We start from the raw sequence: 20,291 nt of genomic DNA, 5'->3' as shown, positions 1-20,291 counted from the left end.
AGTGTACTAAGTATTTCCAATACACGTGTCCAGTCCCTAGAAGTAAGTGTAGTAAGTATTTCCAATACAAGTGCCCAGTCCCTAGAAGTAAGTGTAGTAAGTATTTCCAATATACATGTCCAGTCCCCAGAAGTAAGTGTACTAAGTATTTCCAATACAAGTGTCCAGTCCCCAGAAGTGTACTAAGTATTTCCAATACACGTGTCCAGTCCCTAGAAGTAAGTATTTCCAATACAAGTGTCCAGTCCCCAGAAGTAAGTGTAGTGTAGTATGTATTTCCAATACAATTGTCCAGTCCCTAGAAGTGTAGTAAGTATTTCCAATACAAGTGTCCAGTCCCTAGAAGTAAGTATTTCCAATACACGTGTCCAGTCCCTAGAAGTAAGTGTAGTAAGTATTTCCAATACAAGTGCCCAGTCCCTAGAAGTAAGTGTAGTAAGTATTTCCAATATACGTGTCCAGTCCCTAGAAGTGTAGTAAGTATTTCCAATACAAGTGTCCAGTCCCTAGAAGTAAGTATTTCCAATACAAGTGTCCAGTCCCCAGAAGTAAGTGTAGTATGTATTTCCAATACAATTGTCCAGTCCCTAGAAGTGTAGTAAGTATTTCCAATACAAGTGTCCAGTCCCCAGAAGTGTAGTAAGTATTTCCAATACACGTGTCCAGTCCCTAGAAGTAAGTGTAGTAAGTATTTCCAATACAAGTGTCCAGTCCCCAGAAGTAAGTATTTCCAATACAAGTGCCCAGTCCCTAGAAGTAAGTGTAGTAAGTATTTCCAATATACGTATCTAGTCCCCAGAAGTGTACTAAGTATTTCCAATACAAGTGCCCAGTCCCTAGAAGTAAGTGTAGTAAGTATTTCCAATACAAGTGTCCAGTCCCAAGAAGTGTACTAAGTATTTCCAATACACGTGTCCAGTCCCTAGAAGTAAGTATTTCCAATACAAGTGTCCAGTCCCTAGAAGTAAGTATTTCCAATACACGTGCCCAGTCCCTAGAAGTGTAGTAAGTATTTCCAATACAAGTGTCCAGTCCCTAGAAGTAAGTGTAGTAAGTATTTCCAATACAAGTGTCCAGTCCCTAGAAGTGTAGTAAGTATTTCCAATACAAGTGTCCAGTCCCCAGAAGTAAGTATTTCCAATACAAGTGTCCAGTCCCTAGAAGTGTACTAAGTATTTCCAATACACGTGTCCAGTCCCTAGAAGTAAGTGTAGTAAGTATTTCCAATACAAGTGCCCAGTCCCTAGAAGTATTTCCAATACAAGTGTCCAGTGCCTAGAAGTAAGTGTAGTGTAGTATGTATTTCCAATACACGTGTCCAGTCCCTAGAAGTAAGTATTTCCAATACAAGTGTCCAGTGCCTAGAAGTAAGTGTAGTAAGTATTTCCAATACAAGTGCCCAGTCCCTAGAAGTAAGTATTTCCAATAAAAGTGTCCAGTCCCCAGAAGTGTAGTAAGTATTTCCAATACAAGTGCCCAGTCCCTAGAAGTAAGTATTTCCAATACAAGTGTCCAGTCCCTAGAAGTAAGTATTTCCAATACAAGTGCCCAGTCCCCAGAAGTGTACTAAGTATTTCCAATACAAGTGTCCAGTCCCGTAAGTATTTCCAATACAATTGTCCAGTCCCTAGAAGTGTACTAAGTATTTCCAATACAAGTGTCCAGTCCCCAGAAGTGTAGTACGTATTTCCAATACAAGTGTCCAGTCCCAGAAGTGTAGTAAGTATTTCCAATACAAGTGTCCAGTCCCCAGAAGTGTACTAAGTATTTCCAATACAAGTGTCCAGTCCCTAGAAGTAAGTATTTCCAATACACGTGTCCAGTCCCTAGAAGTAAGTATTTCCAATACAAGTGTCCAGTCCCCAGAAGTGTAGTAAGTATTTCCAATACAAGTGCCCAGTCCCAGAAGTGTAGTAAGTATTTCCAATACAAGTGCCCAGTCCCTAGAAGTAAGTGTAGTAAGTATTTCCAATACAAGTGTCCAGTCCCCAGAAGTGTACTAAGTATTTCCAATACACGTGTCCAGTCCCTAGAAGTAAGTATTTCCAATACAAGTGTCCAGTCCCTAGAAGTAAGTATTTCCAATACACGTGCCCAGTCCCTAGAAGTGTAGTAAGTATTTCCAATACAAGTGTCCAGTCCCTAGAAGTAAGTGTAGTAAGTATTTCCAATACAAGTGTCCAGTCCCTAGAAGTGTAGTAAGTATTTCCAATACAAGTGTCCAGTCCCCAGAAGTAAGTATTTCCAATACAAGTGTCCAGTCCCTAGAAGTGTACTAAGTATTTCCAATACAAGTGCCCAGTCCCTAGAAGTATTTCCAATACAAGTGTCCAGTGCCTAGAAGTAAGTGTAGTGTAGTATGTATTTCCAATACACGTGTCCAGTCCCTAGAAGTAAGTATTTCCAATACAAGTGCCCAGTGCCTAGAAGTAAGTGTAGTAAGTATTTCCAATACAAGTGCCCAGTCCCTAGAAGTAAGTATTTCCAATAAAAGTGTCCAGTCCCCAGAAGTGTAGTAAGTATTTCCAATACAAGTGCCCAGTCCCTAGAAGTAAGTATTTCCAATACAAGTGTCCAGTCCCTAGAAGTAAGTATTTCCAATACAAGTGCCCAGAAGTGTACTAAGTATTTCCAATACAAGTGTCCAGTCCCGTAAGTATTTCCAATACAATTGTCCAGTCCCTAGAAGTGTACTAAGTATTTCCAATACAAGTGTCCAGTCCCCAGAAGTGTAGTACGTATTTCCAATACAAGTGTCCAGTCCCAGAAGTGTAGTAAGTATTTCCAATACAGGTGTCCAGTCCCCAGAAGTGTAGTACGTATTTCCAATACAAGTGTCCAGTCCCCAGAAGTGTACTAAGTATTTCCAATACAAGTGTCCAGTCCCTAGAAGTAAGTATTTCCAATACACGTGTCCAGTCCCTAGAAGTAAGTATTTCCAATACAAGTGTCCAGTCCCCAGAAGTGTAGTAAGTATTTCCAATACAAGTGCCCAGTCCCAGAAGTGTAGTAAGTATTTCCAATACAAGTGCCCAGTCCCTAGAAGTAAGTATTTCCAATACAAGTGTCCAGTCCCTAGAAGTATACTAAGTATTTCCAATACAAGTGTCCAGTCCCTAGAAGTATACTAAGTATTTCCAATACAGGTGTCCAGTCCCCAGAAGTGTAGTACGTATTTCCAATACAAGTGTCCAGTCCCTAGAAGTAAGTATTTCCAATACAAGTGTCCAGTCCCTAGAAGTAAGTATTTCCAATACAAGTGCCCAGAAGTGTACTAAGTATTTCCAATACAAGTGTCCAGTCCCGTAAGTATTTCCAATACAATTGTCCAGTCCCTAGAAGTGTACTAAGTATTTCCAATACAAGTGTCCAGTCCCCAGAAGTGTAGTACGTATTTCCAATACAAGTGTCCAGTCCCAGAAGTGTAGTAAGTATTTCCAATACAGGTGTCCAGTCCCCAGAAGTGTAGTACGTATTTCCAATACAAGTGTCCAGTCCCCAGAAGTGTACTAAGTATTTCCAATACAAGTGTCCAGTCCCTAGAAGTAAGTATTTCCAATACACGTGTCCAGTCCCTAGAAGTAAGTATTTCCAATACAAGTGTCCAGTCCCCAGAAGTGTAGTAAGTATTTCCAATACAAGTGCCCAGTCCCAGAAGTGTAGTAAGTATTTCCAATACAAGTGCCCAGTCCCTAGAAGTAAGTATTTCCAATACAAGTGCCCAGTCCCTAGAAGTAAGTGTAGTAAGTATTTCCAATATAAGTGTCCAGTCCCCAGAAGTGTAGTAAGTATTTCCAATACAAGTGCCCAGTCCCTAGAAGTAAGTATTTCCAATACAAGTGTCCAGTCCCTAGAAGTGTAGTAAGTATTTCCAATACAAGTGTCCAGTCCCTAGAAGTAAGTATTTCCAATACAAGTGTCCAGAAGTGTAGCAAGTATTTCCAATACAAGTGCCCAGTCCCGAGAAGTAAGTATTTCCAATACAAGTGTCCAGTCCCTAGAAGTATACTAAGTATTTCCAATACAAGTGTCCAGTCCCTAGAAGTATACTAAGTATTTCCAATACAAGTGTCCAGTCCCCAGAAGTGTACTAAGTATTTCCAAAACACGTGTCCAGTCCCTAGAAGTAAGTATTTCCAATACACGTGTCCAGTCCCTAGAAGTATTTCCAATACAAGTGTCCAGTCCCCAGAAGTGTAGTAAGTATTTCCAATACAAGTGTCCAGTCCCTAGAAGTATACTAAGTATTTCCAATACAAGTGTCCAGTCCCAGAAGTGTAGTAAGTATTTCCAATACACGTGTCCAGTCCCTAGAAGTAAGTGTAGTATGTATTTCTAATACAAGTGCCCAGTCCGTAGAAGTATACTAAGTATTTCCAATACAAGTGTCCAGTCCCTAGAAGTATACTAAGTATTTCCAATACAGGTGTCCAGTCCCAGAAGTGTAGTAAGTATTTCCAATACACGTGTCCAGTCCCTAGAAGTAAGTGTAGTAAGTATTTCCAATACAAGTGTCCAGTCCCCAGAAGTGTAGTAAGTATTTCCAATACAAGTGCCCAGTCCCTAGAAGTAAGTATTTCCAATACAAGTGTCCAGTCCCCAGAAGTGTAGTAAGTATTTCCAATACAAGTGTCCAGTCCCTAGAAGTATACTAAGTATTTCCAATACAGGTGTCCAGTCCCCAGAAGTGTAGTACGTATTTCCAATACAAGTGTCCAGTCCCAGAAGTGTAGTAAGTATTTCCAATACAAGTGTGCAGTCCCCAGAAGTAAGTATTTCCAATACAAGTGCCCAGTCCCTAGAAGTAAGTGTAGTATGTATTTCCAATACAAGTGTGCAGTCCCCAGAAGTAAGTATTTCCAATACAAGTGCCCAGTCCCTAGAAGTAAGTGTAGTAAGTATTTCCAATACAAGTGCCCAGTCCCTAGAAGTAAGTATTTCCAATACAAGTGTCCAGTCCCTAGAAGTGTAGTAAGTATTTCCAATACAAGTGTCCAGTCCCTAGAAGTAAGTATTTCCAATACAAGTGTCCAGAAGTGTAGCAAGTATTTCCAATACAAGTGCCCAGTCCCGAGAAGTAAGTATTTCCAATACAAGTGTCCAGTCCCTAGAAGTATACTAAGTATTTCCAATACAAGTGTCCAGTCCCAGAAGTGTAGTAAGTATTTCCAATACAAGTGTCCAGTCCCAGAAGTGTAGTAAGTATTTCCAATACAAGTGCCCAGTCCCTAGAAGTAAGTATTTCCAATACAAGTGTCCAGTCCCTAGAAGTGTAGTAAGTATTTCCAATACAAGTGTCCAGTCCCTAGAAGTAAGTATTTCCAATACAAGTGTCCAGAAGTGTAGCAAGTATTTCCAATACAAGTGCCCAGTCCCTAGAAGTAAGTATTTCCAATACACGTGTCCAGTCCCTAGAAGTATTTCCAATACAAGTGTCCAGTCCCCAGAAGTGTAGTAAGTATTTCCAATACAAGTGTCCAGTCCCTAGAAGTATACTAAGTATTTCCAATACAAGTGTCCAGTCCCAGAAGTGTAGTAAGTATTTCCAATACACGTGTCCAGTCCCTAGAAGTAAGTGTAGTATGTATTTCTAATACAAGTGCCCAGTCCGTAGAAGTATACTAAGTATTTCCAATACAAGTGTCCAGTCCCTAGAAGTATACTAAGTATTTCCAATACAGGTGTCCAGTCCCCAGAAGTGTAGTACGTATTTCCAATACAAGTGTCCAGTCCCCAGAAGTGTACTAAGTATTTCCAATACAAGTGTCCAGTCCCTAGAAGTAAGTATTTCCAATACACGTGTCCAGTCCCTAGAAGTAAGTGTAGTATGTATTTCCAATACAAGTGTGCAGTCCCCAGAAGTAAGTATTTCCAATACAAGTGTCCAGTCCCTAGAAGTAAGTGTAGTAAGTATTTCCAATACAAGTGTCCAGTCCCTAGAAGTAAGTATTTCCAATACAAGTGTCCAGTGCCCAGAAGTGTAGCAAGTATTTCCAATACAAGTGTCCAGTCCCGAGAAGTAAGTATTTTGAATACAAGTGTCCAGTCCCTAGAAGTATTTCCAATACAAGTGTCCAGTCCCCAGAAGTGTAGTAAGTATTTCCAATACAAGTGTCCAGTCCCTAGAAGTATACTAAGTATTTCCAATACAAGTGCACTGTGCCAAGAAGTATAGTAAGTATTTCCAATACAAGTGCTCAGTCCCTAGAAGTGTAGTAAGTATTTCCAATACAAGTGTCCAGTCCCTAGAAGTATACGAAGTATTTCCAATACAAGTGTCCAGTCCCCAGAAGTATACTAAGTATTTCCAATACAAGTGTCCAGTCCCCAGAAGTAAGTATTTCCAATACAAGTGTCCAGTCCCTAGAAGTAAGTATTTCCAATACAAGTGTCCAGTCCCTAGAAGTAAGTATTTCCAATACAAGTGTCCAGTCCCCAGAAGTAAGTATTTCCAATACAAGTGTCCAGTCCCTAGAAGTAAGTATTTCCAATACAAGTGTCCAGTGCCCAGAAGTGTAGCAAGTATTTCCAATACAAGTGCCCAGTCCCGAGAAGTAAGTATACCCAATACAAGTGTCCAGTGCAGTAAGTATACCTAGTATTTCCAATACAAGTGTCCAGTGCCTAGAAGTAAGTGTAGTAAGTATTTCCAATACACGTGTCCAGTCCCTAGAAGTAAGTATTTCCAATACAAGTGTCCAGTCCCCAGAAGTGTAGTAAGTATTTCCAATACAAGTGCCCAGTCCCAGAAGTGTAGTAAGTATTTCCAATACAAGTGCCCAGTCCCTAGAAGTAAGTATTTCCAATACAAGTGTCCAGTCCCTAGAAGTATACTAAGTATTTCCAATACAAGTGTCCAGTCCCAGAAGTGTAGTAAGTATTTCCAATACACGTGTCCAGTCCCTAGAAGTAAGTGTAGTATGTATTTCTAATACAAGTGCCCAGTCCGTAGAAGTATACTAAGTATTTCCAATACAGGTGTCCAGTCCCCAGAAGTGTAGTACGTATTTCCAATACAAGTGTCCAGTCCCAGAAGTGTAGTAAGTATTTCCAATACAAGTGTCCAGTCCCCAGAAGTGTACTAAGTATTTCCAATACAAGTGTCCAGTCCCTAGAAGTAAGTATTTCCAATACACGTGTCCAGTCCCTAGAAGTAAGTGTAGTAAGTATTTCCAATACAAGTGCCCAGTCCCTAGAAGTAAGTATTTCCAATACAAGTGTCCAGTCCCCAGAAGTAAGTATTTCCAATACAAGTGTCCAGTCCCTAGAAGTAAGTATTTCCAATACAAGTGTCCAGTGCCCAGAAGTGTAGCAAGTATTTCCAATACAAGTGCCCAGTCCCGAGAAGTAAGTATTTTGAATACAAGTGTCCAGTCCCTAGAAGTATTTCCAATACAAGTGTCCAGTCCCCAGAAGTGTAGTAAGTATTTCCAATACAAGTGCCCAGTCGTGTAGTAAGTATTTCCAATACAAGTGTCCAGTCCCTAGAAGTATACTAAGTATTTCCAATACAAGTGCACTGTGCCAAGAAGTATAGTAAGTATTTCCAATACAAGTGCTCAGTCCCTAGAAGTAAGTATACCCAATACAAGTGTCCAGTCCCCAGAAGTGTACTAAGTATTTCCAATACAAGTGTCCAGTCCCGTAAGTATTTCCAATACAAGTGTCCAGTCCCCAGAAGTGTAGTAAGTATTTCCAATACAAGTGCCCGGTCCCTAGAAGTAAGTATTTCCAATACAAGTGTCCAGTCCCTAGCAGTATACTAAGTATTTCCAATACAAGTGTCCAGTCCCTAGAAGTATACTAAGTATTTCCAATACAAGTGTCCAGTCCCTAGAAGTAAGTATTTCCAATACACGTGTCCAGTCCCTAGAAGTAAGTATTTCCAATACAAGTGCCCAGTCCCTAGAAGTATTCTAAGTATTTCCAATACAAGTGCCCAGTCCCAGAAGTGTAGTAAGTATTTCCAATACAAGTGCCCAGTCCCTAGAAGTAAGTATTTCCAATACAAGTGTCCAGTCCCTAGAAGTATACTAAGTATTTCCAATACAAGTGTCCAGTCCCAGAAGTGTAGTAAGTATTTCCAATACACGTGTCCAGTCCCTAGAAGTAAGTATAGTATGTATTTCTAATACAAGTGCCCAGTCCGTAGAAGTATACTAAGTATTTCCAATACAGGTGTCCAGTCCGTAGAAGTATACTAAGTATTTCCAATACAGGTGTCCAGTCCCCAGAAGTGTAGTACGTATTTCCAATACAAGTGTCCAGTCCCTAGAAGTAAGTATTTCCAATACAAGTGTCCAGTCCCTAGAAGTAAGTGTAGTAAGTATTTCCAATACAAGTGTCCAGTCCCCAGAAGTGTAGTAAGTGTTTCCAATACAAGTGTCCAGTCCAGTAAGTATATCCAATACAAGTGTCCAGTCCCTAGAAATATACGAAGTATTTCCAATACAAGTGTCCAGTCCCAGAAGTGTAAGTATACTAAGTATTTCCAATACGTGTCCAGGTTCAATCTCCCTAACAAGGCCGTATTTTATGTAGAAACATTTCATAACTCCCTCGACGATGGTAGCTTTTGAAGTTGGTATAATAACTCCAGAGGCACAGCAAGTTGTGGGTCACCTAATAGCAGGAAGCTATTCCATCAGTGCTGCATCGAACATGACCCTTGACAGAAGGGGGAATGCTGTGCAACACTACAGCTACTAGTAACTGAAGAGCAGAAAACTTAGTGAAAGCTCTAGGTGAATCAGCTACCCTGGAATGGAACACTTACTGAAAGAACGGGCATGGGTGTATAGTATCTTAATCAGGGAATTGCATATTCTTCTTATACGAGGAACAAAATGTTTTACAAGCTTACTTTGGACACTACACAGAGGTAAATTTAATACACCGCATTTCTATACCACCTTAAGGAGCAATCTAAATAGAATATAAACGGGACACCCTCAATGTGGAACTCAGAGTAAACCTTATGCACACATTACAATGATCACAAATAGAATAAATTCCGTTCAATCACTTTTATTAACTAAAGAATAAGCATCCAGCAGAAGAACGTGACTGGTGACAGGTACAGTGGATCTTCCTTCAAAAATACTCCATATGGGCCACCTATGACGAAGAATAAAAACAATTAGTGGTTTTAGTATACATTCAGCACAGGAAATTCAACGTAGAGGGCAGTGCTATCACATTAATCTAGCCAGAAAATTAAACGGTGCAGAACAAAAGTTAGTGGGGGCAAAAATAACCAGAAGGAGTGTTGACCAGGGGAAACTTTCACACAGAAGAGGCTGTGTGCATTAGCCATCTTCTGAAGCCAACTCAAACACCCCACCATTGCCTACTGCTCTGGCTTTATATTTTAAAACTTCTCTTCTGGATCTCAGGTAAAGACTACTGACCAGACTAAACTACTACACAATCCAAACTTCGGATGGCTAGCATGCACTGCTGTGGTTTTCCTTGTTTTAGGGTGATGTTCCTAAGGGTATAGTGCAATATAAACCTCTACAATGCATGACTTACCTTTACTGAATCACCTCAAGTTATTTCACCAACTGGTTTCAACATGAAACAGAAGCCAAGGTTCCCCCACCACTCAGCTTCAGAAATCGTCACAGGGTGCATTTTCCGGCTCCATGAGGCTGCTTCTAGAAATGTTGGAAAACAAAGACAAAGTTCAGTAAATAAGGAATAGATTCAAAATCAACCAACAGAGGACAGTGTCAAATCTTATGGAAAAGTCACAACAAATTATAATGTTCAGGGTGGCTTCTAAAGCTACCTACATACTTAATCAGCGTGGTGATGCAGTATTCTTAAAGGCCACATCATGCATGGTCCTCTTCCACCGAGATGCTTGAATAGTTTACATCCACCCTAAAGTGCTAAAATGCAGGGACAGCTTCTACCACTTCGGTTTACACCCGCAGATTCACTCAGTTTAAAAAAAAAGGGAAAAAACCCGTTTCATACCAACTCTGCAAAACTTTAAGCTACTTATACATTCAGGGCATTATTTAAAGGTTGGTGGTGAGGGAAATCAGTCAAAATATGTCAAGTGTCTCGGACACCATATTTACCCAGTCATAGAGGTTAATGCACTTTTAATATGGGGGACAGGCTATCTGACACAGATTGTGGTCCCTGTGCAGATGCCAAGTACGACCCACATTCTTTTAACAAATAAAAAGGTAGAAAAGGAGTGAACAAAAAACAAGGTGAAGAACTAGTCTGTTACAGAATATTAAATGATTCAACATGAAATATTCAAGTTGATGGGTACCTTTTACATATGCTGTTGGGAGGAGGTCTACAAGCCCTGCCTGAATCATTCATCCACCATGACCGGAGTCTCTAGTTCCATCCTTGTCTCATTAGGAAATGCGATTAATTTCCTCTAGAAATCACGATAATTGCTCAAAAAGTATCCTCCTATTCAGGGACATTTTGACAACTGGACATAAATCAAATTGTGCATGCTGAGGTCCTCCTGAATTAATCATCAGAAGTTCAAATGGTGCTGGCTGGATACCATGGGTCTGCCAGGGCGAGTGCATATACCCATCATCCAGCTCTTACAGCCCGTGTGGAAAATATATACATTGAAAGACTGGGAAGTTTGTGCAGTACTCCGTACAAAAAAAAAAAATGTCTGCAAGGATTCACTATGCTTGGAATAGAAAGCATGGGTAGATTTAAATTATTAAGGCTAAACATTTTTTTTAATCTAAAATCCTACCAGTGCCCACCACTTCAAGCAGATACTTGAGTCTCAGCCAGATGTTTCATAGCCTCATTACTGTGGATAAGAGACAGGAAGATGGTCTTGCATGTTAGTTTCTCCTGAAGCAAAAGCTCAAACCAACGAATCTGGAAGAAGTCCAGCTTACCATATGGAAGAGGCATGAATAAGGGCAGGTGTGTTGAGAAGCTCTCCCAACCTTTGCCAAAGAATGGCCTAATCTCCCAGTTGGAAAACCAAATGGAATTTTATTTTTTCTTCTAGTGGGGTGAGCGCTTCTTTGGGATGCATGTAGTACATGGCATGGATTCAGCAGGTGGTTTTGAGAACTTCAGCTGCCCAAGCAATTTAGAGTAGCAGAGACAGCTGAAGCAAAGACATCTACATTTGAAGAGGCGATGGTGGGGGAAGCGAATACTCCCGACAGGCCTGCGGTTGTGGTGAGGCTACATCCCATTTTTGGAGGTGTGGTCTCTATCAGTAGACACATAGGTTCTCTTGCCCCGCCTATACCCTAAGACTATGCCTCACTGAAGTAAGCTGGTAGCAAGATTCCATAAAGGTTACTTCACTGTTACATATACAAAAATTGGATTTTCTGCCACAGACCTCAAAATCCCTGTTCGAAAGGGAATTGGCAGGTGAGTGCCTAATCGAAGTACTAAGGGAAAGTCTGGAACGCTGTTACTCTGTTCACTACTTAGAGCACAGTAGTACCAGATGCCCTAGAACAATTGTACATAACACTGCCACAATGGATACTAAGCAGTAGCCAATGACTGCATGATGATCGAGAGAGGGGAAACTCACCCGAAGCCAGATGTATTCTCTAAGCAAGATGGCTGCTGGAGATCTAAGCTGTAAGGTCCCAATCAGCTACACAATAAAGATAGCAGATTGTGGAGACAGACTGTCTGCAGGTTAGGTAGTGATCGGCAGTAGGTTCTAACCACTAGGCAATGAAAAAGAACACTTATTAGGCTGTACAGTTGTCATTGTTCAGTAAAAGAACCCCTGCCATTTGCAAATCCAGATTGTTTTAGCATACAAAAAAGGAGTACATCTACCAGTAGTACCCACAAACGTCCAAGACTGCCTTTTATACCTTCAGGGCTCTAAACTGCTTGCTCCATGTCCAAGCCCAAACACACCTTGAGTGGTGCTTGGGCGGACACTCAAAAGAATCTGGTCGGCGGATGCGAAAATGCTGTGAGATTTAGCCAGGCAGTGGAGCACTGTGCTGGTGATTAGGCTTTGGGGGAAAGAATCAGCATAAGACTTCAGTGATGCAGTTACTCTTGACAAGACACGCGTCTGATCTCAAATGTAGTAGGGCCACCACCACAGTAATTGTCAGCAACCTTCAGTAACAAATCCATCCTCGGATACGCAAGCATTACATTAGGAGGACACTGATCATACACATGCTGGTGATGGCTTCAAGGCATATCCATCATCACACTGACCTCAGGAGGATGCTGGAACCGCCAGGAAGCAGGGATTTAAGTGCATAATTGAAGCTTCCATAAAGGCAGCTCTGGCCCAGCCACCACATGAACAAACACGAAAACCTGAAGAATCTGCATTACCATTATGACAAACAAGCAGCTCACCTTATAGTGGGAACCCTGAGATGACCTACTCAAAACCAGACGTGCAAGTGCAAATTATATTTCCAAAGCATTCAAGACTGGGAGGTTCTTCAAAGATCAACATTGGGCCAAATTTTCAGACTACAGTTCCAATACTGGACCTACAGCAATCTGACTGCTGGAGTGGTCAAGGTACGCTTGTGGGTCGCCTACAAGGAGTAAGAGGGGAGTAGCAAAGATTCCACTTTTTAAATAAAGCTATTAGCCGTCCTCCCAAATTCCTTGTGCCATATTCAAAAGCTTCAATCTGCAGTTGGTGGCAGGGAGAACACATTAAGCAGGCTATAGGAAAGTCACAAAGTGCAAGACTACATTTTATAGGTAACCTTTTACTCCAAGTTCAAAGTACTCACTTAACATGCTCATTAACGATGCTGCCTCCTTTTGCCTGAACTGCTCTAAAGGAGGGGATACAATTTTACCAGATATTAAAATGCACTGAGGAATCCCAGCCTGGCAGTCTGCCTCGAACGCTCCTCTCCCCCAGCAGCAAGGATTATACCCTCATTTTTAGTAGCTGACATTGCACCGTATGCTACTCTCCAATTGATCCAAGGTGACTGCTCCATTGCTGCCTTGTGGAGACCTCACTGCTGCATTCAGCTTTCACCACAGCAAAATCCCACGTTAGTATAAGGACAGTTAACAAGTTACCAAGCACTCCAGCATACACTGGGGTGAGAGTCACCAAGCAGTGTGTCGGAATGTAACTTCTCGGGAAGTATGAATCCAGCTTCGCCTACAGTTATTAGAGCAATATTCATGGACCCCGAAGGGACGGCTTTGTGGAACTGGGTAGCCCAGTGCTGAGCAACCCATAAATATCATCCAGCTGCAGAGCAGCGGAGTAGCATCGAAGATGTGAGAAATCTAAAGGTAGAATAGCTACCTAGGGATGGAACACTCTCAATGAAGCGTTCAAGGACACAGCTGAACCCAGGGGACCGATTAGCCTCGCATAATAAAATGCAGTGCCCGACATCTTACTACTCCAGGACCAAATTTGTTACACAAATAATTATCACCCTGTGACTGCCCCGCTGTGGGTCTGGAAGCATTCACAAGAAACAAGATTAACAATGTGACGCGACAAAAGGTTCTCCATAGGACATTTAGTGGTTCATCGGAGAACATTTAGTGCAAGTAAAGAAAATAGTTACAAGGTTCAGAACAGTGGATGCCGGCATACGTAAGAGCACAACAGCAGACGCTAAGGAAAAAATCATGGGGGGGGTGATCATGTAAGTTTGCCAGTAGAAGGTTGCAACCACATGTTTAAACCTTTGCAATAACGATCAGTTCCCTTCCCGAAGAACACCTACCGTATACAAAAAGCATGCTCCACCATCCCTCTTTTTAGGGGAGGGTGAAATCACATGGGTAGCATATATACATAATCCCCACATGCCAACCAAGCACAATGGTTCTAAATGCTTTAAAAAAGCAGGAAAGATAAGAGTCTTAGAGGGGGCAATTAGGAGAGAAGAAATTGCAGGAGTAAAAAGCCAGTGTAGGTCTTAAATCAAAACTGTCTGTCCGTGATGTTTGTATAACATTCAAGTTACTACTGAAGTCTGAATTTCTCCCAAAGAGGAGCTTACAGATTAAGCTCGCCCTTTCCCCTTCATATCCTTAGTACAACAGATGTAAACAGTGGGGATGCTGTAGTCCTATCTTCTTAACACATCTTTTCCCACAATATCAGCAATGCTTTGTAACAGAGCCTCACAGCACCACCCCTATTAACTTTACCATTCATTCTTTTATCCTTGTATTATTCACTGATCTAGTCCCCTCCCCTCCCCCCCCCCCCCCCAAACAGTTGCAAGCATCTCAAACCTGACAAAGATCATTGCAGAGCATTCCTGTACTGTCTTGGCTCTGCACACCTGGAGTGGGTGTCTACACCAGCCAAACCAACTTGGAGAAAGTTTTACTTGCAATAATTCAAATCTTCTATGCATATACCCAATCGGCCCCAGCTCAGCATCCATATTCCCACTTCTCTTTTCTCCTCAGAAGTTCTGACACAGAAGATGAGCTAAGTGACCTCATGAATCCATCAAGGTTAGTGTTTCACAGCAAGAGCATGGACTGCTGCCATCTTGCTTCTGTGAGAGCCTCTTGGCCATAAGACACCATCAGCCTTCATGATCCATGGCCTACCTTTAATGCAGTCTAGTCAGTCGTATACAATAACGGACTCCAAGTAGAGGCGCAGGAGAGTATTCTACAACTGAGTTTCTGCAATAATGAAAGGCCCATTTCACAGCTCCAACGGTCTGCTTCTAGATCTATGGAAAAACATCAATATCAGCTAGGCCTGGACATGGTGGATTACAATTTGCAACATTGTTAGAGCAATTACATATAAATCTTAGACAGAACAACGAATCAGAGTGGGTGTGGTTATGTACCTTCAAACACTCTACTAGGAGTGAGCTGCAGCTCAATTTCATTAAGATCACATTGCCCAATATGGTCCCTTCGGTGGTCCATTTCTGGTGATATCATAAATAGAGACATGTCTGAATTAAGGCATCCTGTTCTCCCTTGGGTGCCAGAATACAGGTCATCTCCAGAGAGGCGACAGACTGCAGCAGATCTTCAGCACCTCAGTTGATTTCAATGTGGCCAGTTCACCCGGTGGGACCATCTACAGTGCGGAGGTAGACTTTACATTTATAAGGTGGCTCTTTATTTTAATCATTCCCTAACAGCAATAAAAAAAAAAAGGTAAGAAAAGCAGGAAATTAGGACCAAGAAAAAAAGATTGATAGTCACTTACAAAATAGGGTACAGGCCATATAATTTATCAGTTTGCAGACAGGAAAGAAAAACAGAACTTCCAGTCTGATTAACCTCTAAAGTTGAACACGGCAGGTATGACCGCACTGATAAAAAAACAAGTCTGCTTCATCTCACAGCCATCCCTTCCTGTAGATTTCCAGAGTGGTCAAAACTCCATCCCAGATACGAATGATTTAGCTTACTCGAAGCCACTAGGTCTTACCACTGTCCATCAACCCCTCTCGGGGGGGGGGGCATGCACACACCCTCTCCCCCCCCACCACCACCACCACTGTCAATGCCTTCCTCACTCGAGGCATCTTCCAAGAAGCTCTCAAGACTGGCCAGATCCTCCCCCACCCCTTAAGAAACCTACACTTGATCCGGACTTGGCCAACTACTGACATCACTCACCAATCATCTGCAAGATCATTGAAAAAGCAGTCTATGTTTAACTCCCAAGATCACATCAATTGTAAGCATCCACTGCAGAAATAGCAGTCTGGCTTCAGATCACAATGCAACACAGGGCCCACCACCGTAAACATTATACAGTCCCTCATCACCACAGATGAGGACCCTGCGCTCCGATATCCCTTAGGATTTTATTTGGTCTTCTGACCTCTTTAACCTTTCCATGAAGTCACGTGTTGCTCTAACAGAGAAAAGTAAGAACCACCAATATACCAATGATGCACAACTCTACTGGAAAGACTATTCAGACAGTGCTTGCACGTGATCCACACCTGGATGTCCTGCACATAACTGAAGCTTCACCAAGCCAGAATTCATGTTAATGACCAAGTACAACAAACCAGACAGTACAAACCTACCTCAATGGCGTGAACCATGACAGTTTCAAATCCAAACTCTGAAGATGCCACATTACATGGATGCACCTTGGACACCAACATCCCCCCCTCAAGAACACATCGTTAAAAAAACAATCTCACAAATGGGCTGGGACCAGCTCACTTTTTTTTTACTGCTGTTCAAGCTCTTGTACTATTGCATCTAGATGGTGCCAATACCCTATTCCATGGCATCAAAGATGCCACACTGGCACCCCTCGGTGCATACCATATGCTGTAGCTAACTCCTTCACAGCATGAAGAAATATGACCCCCCCCCCCCCCTACCTGACGAATCTTCATTGGCTCCCCTTGCCAGACTACATCCTCTTCAAAACCATGTGCTTCATTTACAAAGCTGTCACAGCCAGCACCCCCGCCTGCCTTGCAGACAAGCTCACCATCTCTGGTTGTTTTCGAAAACACCCACAGCCAAAATATCATCAGAATGAAGATTAAAAAGCATAAAAAGAAAATCTATTTTCCATCTTGGCACCCATGATTTGGAACTATCCCATTATCTATCAGGACAGCCACCAACACTTAAGAGTTGAGGACTCGCCTCTTTAAAGAATACTACATCACAATGCATCATTAACAGTTCACAACTCCACTTCCTGACCTATTACTCTCAGACTTTAAGGTTGCCTTTGACCATGTACAACACTACACCTCCTTTTGGTTAGGTTCACCCTATATAAATAGTCCTTCCTGACTTACACCCTAGCTCTTAGAACTATATCCCGCCACCAAAAGTCTGGTTCATTTGTCCCTTCAAAACGGTTTCTGCTACGCCCACATAGCTAAAAGGACACATTTACACCGCTGGGATTTTGGACTATTCTTCCTTGCACTGTCCCCAAATGGGTGTCAGTACAGATTCTTTCAAATGCAGTTTGACTTTCCAGTGTAGTGACATTTTTGGTCAGGATTGACGATCAAGGACACAAACCTCCAGGTTTCCAGTCTATTACGAGAACCATGAATGCTTTAGAAAATGCAGCCGCCGTCCCAGCTTAGACTTTACGGGGTTAGCGTGCATCACAAGATAAACAAGGAAAAAAAAAAACGCTAAAGTGCTGTGCGTTTCAAGTCTAAAAATAACTGTCTTGGCTTTTGTTCACTGCACACATTTACCATAAATACCAGGGCAAATGCTAGCGTTGTCATGTACATAATAAACTTGGACAACCTCCATAATTTGCAAGTCCCGCCGAAGGAGGTCCAAATGTGTCTGTGGTATTAAGTGAGGCAGAGAGTTAGTGTTGCAGAACATTTTCCTTAAGAATCTACTAGAAAGGCAACATGAACTATTGACTTTGGGAATATTCAACATAGCAAAACGCCTACCTCTAAGACCCCATTGGTATAATCAACCACAGAAAGACTTTAAGATACGTGTTTTTGTGATTTACTTTTGCAGGACACAGTTTTCATATATTTACTTTTGTTACGTATACATCTTGACAAACCAAATATGGCAACTCAAAAAGCCATTAGTGGACTGTCTTTCAATATGCTCACCTTCTAACTTGCTTTGTTATGCCTTTCAGCATGTGTAAAACTCATGGTTTGAGCAGAGTGCTTATAAGCAATTAATCCTTACACAATACTAAAAGATGTACATGTATGCACACAAATTCCTTGTTTTAGTTAGTTTTATAGTTTAATCTATGCCTAGTGGGGTTTCTCATTCATTTCTACATTTTACACTGTGTTCCCCATGAGCCTGAACAGGATTAAACCCAGTCTAATGTAATCACCAAATTCAGACACTGGTATACCTCAGAAACCCACATACGAGTATCCAATATTGCTACATGCTTAAAAGAATCTTGCACGGTCTCTGGTGTGTGCATAAATCAGTGCAAATTCAAGGTATTCTCACTGGGGAGGCTCAAAGTGTCTAATGTGGCTCTACATTGGGTGACCACAAGTTGTTATCTTGGGATACAGTTATCACATGAGGATGCAGAAAGCTACAAACTGAACATGGGAAGGGTGTTGGATGGTCTACGAGCCTCTTGAAAGTTTCTGGAACACTCCAGTTATCAGTGATGGGAAAGGTGGTGGGGCAAAGAGTTATCTTGCCTAGATATCTGCGTTGCAGGGTGCCATGTATTAATTGCCCGTAAGATATTCGAGGAACTGAACAAATTAATGGTGGAATTAATCTGGATGGGAAAACAGAGTAACGTTGAACAACTTGAAAAGAAAAGGGGTAAAAGTGGGCATGAGGTTCCAGATATTGAGCTACATTATATAGCTGCACGCTGGCTTGGTGAGAGTAACCACTTTGAGAAGAGGATACTTGCAGGGTTCACATGAGAACATCTTGTTCGACAGCTTGCGGATGAGAGAATGGGATACAGACCTATTAAGTATGGGACACAGCAGGGGGATCCTAAAATGCGTCATTTGCTTTGAATATGCGCATCCGGAGTATACAACTGTTTTCACAATTTGCTGTTAGCAGGGGATTAGATGGGAATGGAGGAGGGAGAAGCAGATGGCCCTCCTAAAATGCATTGGCACCCACACAAATTATGGTGGGTTTGTATGAATTCACCAATTGCAGGAGGCCAATATCCATTATATATAGAGCACTGCTTAGACTAGTAACAAGGTTAAAGGTGCAGGAAAAATAGCAGATGTGCGCGGAGTAGCCCATTACGAAGGCAGATTGAGATAAAGTGTCAATAAAGTTTAAAAACATCTGGTGATGCAAGACTTAAAAATCATTCCATATAATCATGTTCACATGACCTATTGGGCCCTAATCACATTATGTAAAATGTATCCAGGGCTGTCATCTAAATGCCCATTTCTTCTTGCAGAAGGGGCCAACTTTGTACATCTCACTTGGAGTTAATCTGTACAGGCCTGATGGGAGGAGATACTGGGTAAACTAAAGCAGGGCACAGGGTGCACAATCCTCCCCACTATCAAACTCAGCTTCCGTGAGCTCATACCAAAGGGAAGAAAAGAAAGGAAAGGACGATGAGTAGGAAATTCACAATGTTAGGCTTGGTGCGGACCAAAAAACACAAAATAGGATTACAATACATTGAATTGCAGCTAGGCCTCAATGATTCATTCCTGGATTGCAAGGGCAACTGCAGAGTAGGTCTCAATGAAAGTACCTCGCGGGATGACAAACTAGTGGAAGACTTCATGTGGTGGCCCGTCATGTTTAGACTGTCCATACCTCTGAAGCTGGTCCTTTAGGAGTTGCACACCGTGCTTAAAAATTGGTAAAACAATTAGTGCAGTTGCCCAAAGTACTGCGCAGAAGCCTGACCAACACTACTAAATGTCAATGCACAGAACACCAAGACTGTAGTCCTGAATCCACCCCAGGTAACTAATACACTACACAAGAGGAACGGAGTGCTGAAACTTTAAAACCACTCACACCGGGCCATATGCAAATCAGCCTTGACCCTGCTCCTTATGGAAACAGCCCAGCCCAAACTGCTAAGCCAGGTTCTCACTGGACCAGAAACAAGCATCCTGGGACCTGATTCAGGCTAGCTTGAAACCAGTGGCACAGCAAGCAGGGGACCCCCATCTGGTTCCCCCCTACCTCCAAGGGCAATTGTATACACATTTTATGGAACAGACAACGAACCTGTGGGACTGTGCTTATACAACATACATGCTCTAGCAGCAGTAGAATGTAGGTCCTGGTCTCTCAGGCCCACAATACTAGTGATTACGAGTACATGTCGCCGTAAAATGCCAAAATAGGCGACCAATCTTCACCATTCATTTGACATCAGCACTGCAGCTGTTGACCCAGGGGAAGCTCACCAATAAAAAAAATTAGATGCCCACATGGGGCCCGACTGCAAAGTGAAGGTTGCCGTTTAAAATGAATAACTTTATTTAAAGTTATTCCAAAACAAAGAAAAAGCTAGATGGCAGAATATATATATATATATATATATATATATATATATATATATATATATATATATATATATATATATGTTTGGAGGCACTCCCAGAACTATACGTTTCAGAACTGTCCTCCACCAACACTCCCAAAAACAGTCGAGAACAGGAACCATTGCTCGGTGGAGGAATCCTGCACTCCTATACCTATTCAACTTTCTGGCCTGTCAATGTATTGCTAATCTCTGAACATCACTATTGGAGTCCTCTGGAGCTGCTCTGGGTTTTACTGATGTCCTCCAGTTAACAGACCAGGAACATCACAGAACTGACAAGACTACCACGGAT

At 41.9% G+C, this 20,291-nt stretch overlaps 1 protein-coding gene across 5 annotated transcripts in view; it reads right to left on the bottom strand.

Moving 5' to 3' along the window:
- Positions 1-9,008: 9,008 nt before the first annotated feature.
- The window catches only part of LOC146856397 (uncharacterized), a 35,566-nt gene continuing 24,283 nt past the window's right edge, over positions 9,009-20,291 (bottom strand). For 3 of the 5 annotated variants that reach the window (XR_014980940.1, XR_014980939.1, XR_014980937.1), the window contains exons 5-7: positions 14,572-14,699; positions 9,535-9,659; positions 9,009-9,117 (exon numbers count right to left, since the gene is read on the bottom strand). Coding sequence is in view for 1 of the 5 variants with exons in the window: in XM_085650730.1 (XP_085506856.1) it covers positions 9,550-9,659 (110 nt within the window). In the remaining 4 variants the exon portion in view is untranslated. Of the gene's footprint in view, positions 9,118-9,534; positions 9,660-14,571; positions 14,700-14,822; positions 15,119-20,291 lie in introns of all 5 variants that reach the window. The other 2 variants (XR_014980938.1, XM_085650730.1) reach the window with 2 other exon arrangements.

This window comes from Triturus cristatus, chromosome 4_1, assembly GCF_964204655.1.
Source record: "Triturus cristatus chromosome 4_1, aTriCri1.1, whole genome shotgun sequence".
NCBI classification, from domain to species: Eukaryota; Metazoa; Chordata; class Amphibia; order Caudata; family Salamandridae; genus Triturus; species Triturus cristatus.
The sequence above is the reverse complement of the archived record's forward strand: the minus strand, read 5'-3'. Positions and strand labels throughout refer to the sequence as shown.